Source organism: Pseudogymnoascus destructans (genome assembly GCF_001641265.1).
Source record: "Pseudogymnoascus destructans isolate 20631-21 unplaced genomic scaffold scaffold_3, whole genome shotgun sequence".
NCBI classification, from domain to species: domain Eukaryota; kingdom Fungi; phylum Ascomycota; class Leotiomycetes; order Thelebolales; family Thelebolaceae; genus Pseudogymnoascus; species Pseudogymnoascus destructans.
In genome coordinates, this window is record NW_020167522.1 from 274,753 (window position 1) to 282,803 (window position 8,051).

The following is an 8,051-nucleotide window of genomic DNA, read 5'->3' on the forward strand; positions in this document are numbered from 1 at the left end:
CTGGGTAAACAGACGTTTTGGTCCCGAAATAAACACGCGCCTATCCAATATGTACCCCATCATCGCGATATTCCGCTAGCTACAAGCCAGTACTCTACGATATTACACAAACAACCACGAACGCGTCCAGCCCGACTTCGTTGCTGATGAATTGTAACACATAACAAAAAAGGCTTTTGCCATTGCAACCCATCGCTCCCGCCCATTCCAACTGCGCAGGGCACACTTCACCATCACTGTCGCTGTCGGTGATCAACGAATGACCCACATACAGTCGCAAGTACAGTCGCAGCAACACACAATATACACTCACTAAACACCCGGAATATCTTCTTCATCATGGACACCAGCTATTTGTCGTCGCAGGTGTCGTCTATTGTTGGCCAACTTCATGGTCTCTTCGATGAGATTGGAGTACCCAACCATGATAGAGAGTCGCGCGAGGCGGAGGTATGCATAGGTCCCCCACATACCCGCACTGTGATATCATGGATGCTTTATAGAATGACCACAAGCTGACACTATTTGTGCTGTAGCTATTTGCTGCGCTATCTGAAACACTCCACAACCAAGTGCGAATAGTTTCAGCAGAAAAGAACGAGATGGCCGAGGAAGCGCATCGCATTATCACAACTATCAAACAGATGGAGTCGTCCCTCAATGACTCCAAGGACACCCATGATTACAATGTCGAAGATCCATCCCTAAAAGTTTCATACCCTTTGATTCAATGTTTGCAAACTTTGAAAGAGAAGCATTTGCAAATCAGCAAAATACACAAGGAGCGTTTCGAACAAGTTAAGAGTGAGTACTACCCGCAAGAATTTATCTTTCTATATGTGATTTTGCTAATTATTTAGAACTTGTCCAAGCTCTTGAATCCTATTCGTCGCATCTGGAGTCTTCATTTATCAGAATTCCATTGCCGCCTACCACCGCCAACTCATCTGTGCCTCCAACATTTGACCTCTCCCCGACCTACGTTACATCTCTTGATAACGAGTTTACGCGTATGTACGAAGAGTACACTCGTCGCGTTGCAACCGTGAAAGCTCTCTCGGAGAATATCATTCAACTCTGGGCCGAACTTGGAACACCACAAGCGCAAACCGATGCAGCAATTGTCAAATACTATCGGGATTCTCCTGAACAACTCGGTCTCCATGAAGATGATATCGCAAGGCTTCGAAGCAAGCGCGATAAGCTGGGCGATGAGAAGAAAGCCAGGGAGAGGCGCCTTAAAGAACTACGCACCACAGTCGAGGGTCTTTGGGAGCGCCTTGGAGTCGACGAGCCAGAGAGAAAGAGATTCCTCAACAATAACCGAGGATGCGGCGTGCGACAGATCAACGAATTTGAAGACGAACTTTCAAGGCTTAACGAGCTCAAAAGGCAAAACCTCCATTTGTTTGTCGAAGATGCTCGATATAAACTCCAGGAGCTATGGGACGGGCTTTACTTCTCTGAGGAGGAAATGCTAGAATTCACTCCCGCCTTTTCAGATGTCTACAGTGATGCCTTGCTAGAAGCACACGAACAAGAAATTGATCGACTCGAATCATTGAAGGAACAACGTGCACCAATGCTGTCCCTTATTGACAGGCATCGATCTCTTGTGAAGGACCGAGACGACCTTTCGGCTGCAAGCCAAGATGCTTCCAGACTTATGATGCGCGGTCAGAAGGGCGAGAAGCGTGATCCTACGAGGCTGCTGAGAGAAGAGAAGATGAGGAAGAGAATTGCGAAGGAACTGCCGAAGGTGGCAGTCGACTTGCGTAAATCTCTTGAGAAATGGGAAGACGAGTATGGTAGACCTTTTATGGTACATGGTGAGAGGTATCTCGATGAATTAGAAGCATCCGAAGTCAAACAAGCGCCGGGACCACGATCAAGGACCCCAGCAGCACCACCGCCAGCCCCTGCAAGAGCTCAAAAGGCGGCTCCTGCAAGCCGCGCCAACAGCATGAGAGCGCCTCTTTCCAGAGCTGGAGCAAAGACTCCAGTCGTTCAGGAGTCAATCAAACTAAATCTCCTGGCAAGCTCTGTTTCAGCTGCAGGAGGCAGGACTCCTTCAAGAATTCCCGCGCGCGCTCCGCTATCCAGCCTCAAACACGGAAATAACTCCCCTGAGAGGAAGGCGCAAGCAGATAAGAGGCCCGCTACTGGGACAGTCGGAAATATGGGACCACCAGCTCGCGCTCCGCCTCCCAAGATGAGAGAATTCTTTGAGCCGCCTCGTGAATCCTCCTCTGATTCAAGGAGCGAAAGCTTTGAGTCGAACTCGATTGTGCGCCACGTGCCTCCCGAGGATGTTTATGACGATCGTAACTACGAGCAATATTCCCGCGGCTTCTCGAATGCGAATTCCTACTCATCCTCCATGCGCCAAGACGAGCGTGCACCAAAGTTCTCATGTCCTCCAAATCCACCAAGTAGGCAGATTTCCAACACATCAGCATCTGCCACGACGGTATCAGGATCCGAGAACTGGGAGACCTACGATGAGGTTTCAGAGCCAGAGCAAGATGCTTCGGATGACTACTATGCTCGGCTTCGAGCTGCACGAGGGAAGCGTTTTACACCTGAGGATGGATACGCACCTCCCCAAGGCGCTCAGATGAAGAAGCACAAGGGATACCCTCCTGAGCTTCATGCTGGTCATGTAGTTGTGGATTCCCACGGAAATCGGATCATGTCTGGTAGCGAGGCAAACTGGACAGACGAGGATGCCTTCTAAGTCGTTATTACCACTTCTTTGAAGTTATATGCTGGCGGCGCATATACTTCAATCTTGACTTGTTTGGTCGTTATGGTTACACGATACCGGCAGGCTGTGAGTTTCTCGATGCTATGTTCTGCATAAAAGCAGTACTGGTGTCATGATGTGTTCATTTCTTGTATTTTTTTGCTGGCATTGATCTTCTATGGATTGTATTGTGTTTTGTAGGCGTTGTACTTTGATGGATATCAGGAGGATCGGTCTGGGAATTATGGATTGGCTTAGTCCGGCGTTGAAGGGGAGAAGATATGGCCAGCACAAGACGTCTTTGTCAAATGTTAAGAGTAGAAATGTTATTTTGCGTTTCAATACATTTGATTCGCTTCAATAATGCAATGATTATACTGAAAGATTATGCAAGTCGACAAAATAAACGTCAGCCTTGTTTACATAGAAAGTCATCTCGTCAGCCTAGACAATCATTGGTGTACTATGTATAGAATCAGCCAAGAAAGTGGAATCAGGACCCTTCATACGTCAGCCGCGCCCAACTACTGTACTTGTACGTACTCTAACTTAACGCGTGGATAAAGAGCCGCGACCATCAGCACTGTTCGCACTGTATTCAACAATAACAGATCGGATAACATAAATACAAATCCGTTACCACCATCGTTATAACAGTGACATGCATATCTTTTGAAATATTCCATGAGGGTTTGCCTATATGGCAAGCTTCTCTTCATACTCTTACGGCTTCATCCTGCCTCTAGCTTCCAATGGCTACCGGTGATGCGCCGCAAGACAGCGAACTAAGGTCCCCGAGACCACCCACAGGCCCAAAACAGAATGCTGCCCTTCAAGGTGCCATGATGGCATTTGGCAAACCGCCTGTGAAACCGAAGCCAGCACTGAAGACTATCAACCACAACCCAGCTCTCGCTGCGGCGTCCAAGGCAGGCAGGGACTCGAATCTGGCCGGGCGAACAATCTCGTCGCAAAACACTGGGACAACCACAGATGACGACGTTGGGGATACCGTGGCACGCCACCACACTGGCAGAGGTTCTTCGGGGGCTGGACTGGATGGCGGACCAGTCCGCAGCAGGCTTAACGACCCTCCTGGGGACGAAAAGAAGCCTATTCAACGCCAGTCAAAGGGGAATTCCGAATCACATATCGCAGCAAATTTAGCAGCATCGAGATCCGTCAGCACAAGTACAAATCGAAAGCCAACTACAGGGCAACAACAAGCAGTATACAGACGGGGAGGGCAACAGAATGCAGAGTCGAGAGAGTTGTTGGAGAATACCAATAGCTATTTGAGCCCTCTATCGGCCGAGACTAATGGCAACGCATTTATACCTCCGACTTCACAATTAATCAATGCATTCGAGAAAATCTCCTCTACGCCCTCGAAAACAGATGCAAGTTCCCGATACCAGCGCCCTCTATCTTACTCAGGGAACGATCTATCAAGCCCCAGACCAGAGCCTAATCTTCCAAGTCCTGCACCGAAGTCCGCGGAGATCGGGACTAGCCTTAATAATCCAAAGCCAAAGTCAAAGCCAAATCCGAAGCCGGAAACTTTACCAGGGAGAGCCTTGCCAGGGAGCCTAGGTGCCAAGTCTACCATACCAGAACCAGGTCTCGCAAAAAGGAGGCTTCTACCACCATCTATATCCACGACAAAACCCACAGAGAAATATACTGAGAAACATATAAACAAAGATCACATAGAATCTTCAACCAATACAGAAGACGATAAAAACGCTTCCTCCGAAAACTCCTTCGTATCTGCCTCTGACGGCCTTCAGTCTGACTACAGGCCAGAGCCTGTGGCCCCCAGGCCCAGGCATATTCACCCGAATCAACATAGACCCTTTATAGCATCTCGGGATACGACAGCCACATCTCGAAGTTCTATGTCTGTTAATTCTCTCGCTAATGCTATGGTGGCCTCTGCATTGGCATCCTCTCGTAGTCAATCGCCGTCAGGGCCTTCGAAGAAGTCTGCACCAGCACCGCCTCCAACCCGTCGCTCAACGACCTCAATATTCGCCAATGCCCAAGGTCACATGTCGCAATCATCATGCACACCTTCACCCTCAAAATCCATCCTGCAGAAGCACCATACTGGAGGCAAGTCTGGTATACGTACCACAATGCGCAAAACGCCACGATCGTCGGATGATGAGGACGAGGGGATGTTGAAGCGTGGGAGAAAGAATCTAATGAAGAAGCACCCAAATAAACACCACGAGGGCGATCGGAAGCGCTGGCGTGATGCAGTGAGCGATCGGGAGCGCAAACGTTATGAAGGGCTTTGGGCAAGCAATAAAGGGTTGTTCACGTCTCCCTCCACCATAACCAAATCTGTTCCAGGCACCTCGCCGCGTCCCCGGAGGAATTTGACTATTTCAGCCACCAAACCAGGGACCGCAGATAGCCTTCGTTCGCCGCCAGAAGACTGTGTGTCCAGTCTAGTTGTGCGGGATATCTGGTCGCGCTCGCGGCTGCCCGGTGATGTACTATCCGATATCTGGGAGCTGGTCGATCGCAGTGGGACAGGGATGTTGTCCAGGGACGAATTTGTGGCGGGGGTGTGGCTCGTTGACCAACGGCTCAAGGGTAGGAAGTTGCCCCAGAGGGTGGGTGACAGCGTGTGGGTTAGTGTAGGAGAGCTTGGAGGAGTGAAGGTCAAAGACAAACACGCCAAGGGTGGGCGTAAAGCAAAGCCAGGCGATAGTCGAGATCTGCGATAGCTCGCAAAAATTTACTGCGTTTTGCAAAAAAACACCTGAGTAAATGTAAGGAATATATGGTAATGATGTCTGCTTGATGTGACAGTAATCAAAGCTCGCTTCGACCGGCTGAGACTCCAACCCAGCGCAGTGGAACGCCTCTTTCGTTTATCTCGTAGATACCGGTAGATACGCGCCTGGGTGGGAGAGCCCACCTGGCTCGCCCAGGCGCATTTTCGTCTAGTTTCCCATTCTTCCTCATTCTCATCTCCATGACTGCCACCCGGATAAAATCACTGTTCTCTCGCATGTCGCGTTGGCGCGTAACTGGCCCGTTGCACGCTTCTGGAGAGGAATTGCTGGAATGCCTGTTGGTGGCAGTTTCGGTTTCTGTCTTCGGGGCCTTTGAAACCTTATTATAAGTTTCCATTTGAATAGGAGCAGTACATTGAGAGCATGTAGTCTGCGGGCGTGACGCATGGACATGAGCCTCGATAGTTGCGTTGGTCGTGGGGTTCAGGTAACGGCGAAGAGCTGGAGTCGGCATCTTATCCAGGCGAGGCGGCATACGCTCATCTGTAAAAGGAACTTTTGGGTCGATGGCAATAATCGATCTAGTAAGAAAATCGTCTGGTGTAATCATAGGGGCCGTCATGTTCGAGATGGACTTCGCCGCTGATCTCAATGCTCGTAGGGACGCAGTTAAATTTGATTTAAAGGCCGATTTCTGGCGTAGCGTAGGCATCTCACCTAGTTTCTGGCGGTCCTTATTTCCATTCCCAAACACCCGAAAATCTATCTCCCATGAATCTAGCTCAGGGTCTGACAAAGGATGATCTAATGGTAGGTCTCCCAAGGTAGAAGCTAGTGGTTCGAGCTTTCTAGTCGGCAAGAACCGCTTTCCCCGGGATTGAGGTGAAACTGAAGAACCAAAAGAGAGGTAACTGCCCCCAATGGAGTTGTCGGTAAGAGATGGCACGGAATCTGTTGAAACAGCCCTTCTAGAAATATACGACAGCTGTGGTGGCGATTCAGCATAGCTACCCAATGGATCTATATCGGGCAGATCATCTGGTGGGCAGAGAAGAAGGTCCAACGGACTTCCTCCTAGTATTGGGCTGTATTCCTTTTCGGAATCGCTCCTCTCGCTGAACGCAGCATCGAGAGTTAATCGTTGGGCTTGACCGTTTCGGCGAGTGAGTGTCCTAAACCGTGGAGGCGGGATAGTAGTGTTCGCGAGGAGTGATGTGACAGCGGCAGAGGCCTTTCCATGTTGGTACCTAGATCTAGGACCACTCGTCTCCCCGCCATCGTATCGCCGGCCTTTGACGCCATGGTTTCGCTGGCTGGGGTCCCTAACCTGGCGGATGGGGATCCCTACAGGATTGGAGCCGCCCTTCACATTTCCCAATGTAGGGTTTTCAGGTAGGGTTTCCGTAGGATCGCAACCCAAGGCGGGAATTTCTTTCTGTTCCTTGCCTGCAGTCGTTGGTTGTGCATTTGATGTTGGAGGTTGTTTCGAGAGAGGAAGCGCAGCGGAGGGTTTCGTCGAGCTGAATATAAATGATCGAGGTGCCAGCATGGTCATGCAGAAGCCCAAAAGGTCGAGCTTGGGACGCAGGAGGCGTTACGGGCGAATGTCTAGTCTAGTGAAGCTGCTCCTCCACCGAACCAAGGCGGAAGTCAGGTAACGGCGGTCGGAGGCATACGAGGCAGAGGCGAAAAGAGGCGCACAGTCCCATTCGCACTGATGTGCTTTGGGTAGGATGTATTGATTGTTGAGGGATACGGCGCTCCTGTTGCCTTGGCGGTTTGTGAATAAAGAAGATAATGGTAAGGAAGGAAGGTCGGTGAGTGAAGGTGTTGAACAGCAAGTAGTAGAAGTCCGTATGTGACAGACGAGCAGGCTTATCGGATAAGGGATGCTTGGGGGGTCGCGTGAAGATCTTTGTGCAGGATCACCTGTGCGACTCTGTAGAGTAGAATACCAACGTGCCAGCTAAATCCACAAGATAGTACGAGTAGTACGGATTACTCGGATCAGGATCAGAAAGCTCAATAATAACTGGCGCCAGTAGAATTAAGAAGAGAGAAGGAAAAGATATAAATTACCAGTGCTCTCAGTGGCCTTAATATACATATACGGAGTAACAGATGCTGAAATGCTGGCAGACGGGCGTATACTCTCCTACTACTGGTCTACTACAGGTGCCAACGACAACACTAATCTCTACTAATTTCTGCCAATTTACTATGACTGGCAACGGGCGAACGAGCGACCGAGAACGAAAAAAAGAAGAAGATAGGGTTTGGTTTAGGCAGGAGTGCATGTTATACTTACACAGGGACATGGGGTACCTAGTTATACTGCATATTTTGCATAAGAGTGTGTGTATACTTTGTACTACAGAAGTACCTTTGTTCTTTACTAAAGTATCGCCAATAAAACTCCAACACCTTCTTTGTTAGTCAAGGTCAGCTGACCAGCATCACGGCACAATATATCCGGTACACCACGCACAAGTCAATAGGCCACTTTCAGCATCGTAATTTGAGTGTAGCAGCGTAGCAGCTTTAGCCTAGATAGG

At 49.5% G+C, this 8,051-nt stretch overlaps 3 protein-coding genes across 3 annotated transcripts; 2 read left to right on the plus strand and 1 right to left on the minus strand.

The window, feature by feature from the left end:
• Positions 1 to 94: 94 nt before the first annotated feature.
• On the plus strand, positions 95 to 3,067 carry VC83_01419 (uncharacterized protein). The gene is made up of 3 exons (XM_024465098.1): positions 95 to 450; positions 537 to 804; positions 861 to 3,067. The coding sequence occupies exons 1-3, from the start codon at positions 340 to 342 to the stop codon at positions 2,735 to 2,737; spliced, it is 2,256 nt and encodes a 751-aa protein (XP_024327401.1). The 5' UTR covers positions 95 to 339; the 3' UTR covers positions 2,738 to 3,067.
• A 431-nt stretch (positions 3,068 to 3,498) lies between these two features.
• On the plus strand, positions 3,499 to 5,484 carry IRS4 (Increased rDNA silencing protein; the record flags this gene model as incomplete). Its single annotated transcript, XM_024465099.1, has 1 exon — positions 3,499 to 5,484. One exon carries the CDS (start codon positions 3,499 to 3,501, stop codon positions 5,482 to 5,484), a length of 1,986 nt encoding a protein of 661 aa, XP_024327294.1.
• An 88-nt stretch (positions 5,485 to 5,572) lies between these two features.
• Positions 5,573 to 7,051, minus strand: VC83_01421 (uncharacterized protein; the record flags this gene model as incomplete). The annotated part of the gene is made up of 1 exon (XM_024465100.1): positions 5,573 to 7,051. One exon carries the CDS (start codon positions 7,049 to 7,051, stop codon positions 5,573 to 5,575), a length of 1,479 nt encoding a protein of 492 aa, XP_024327295.1.
• Between the last annotated feature and the right edge of the window lie 1,000 nt (positions 7,052 to 8,051).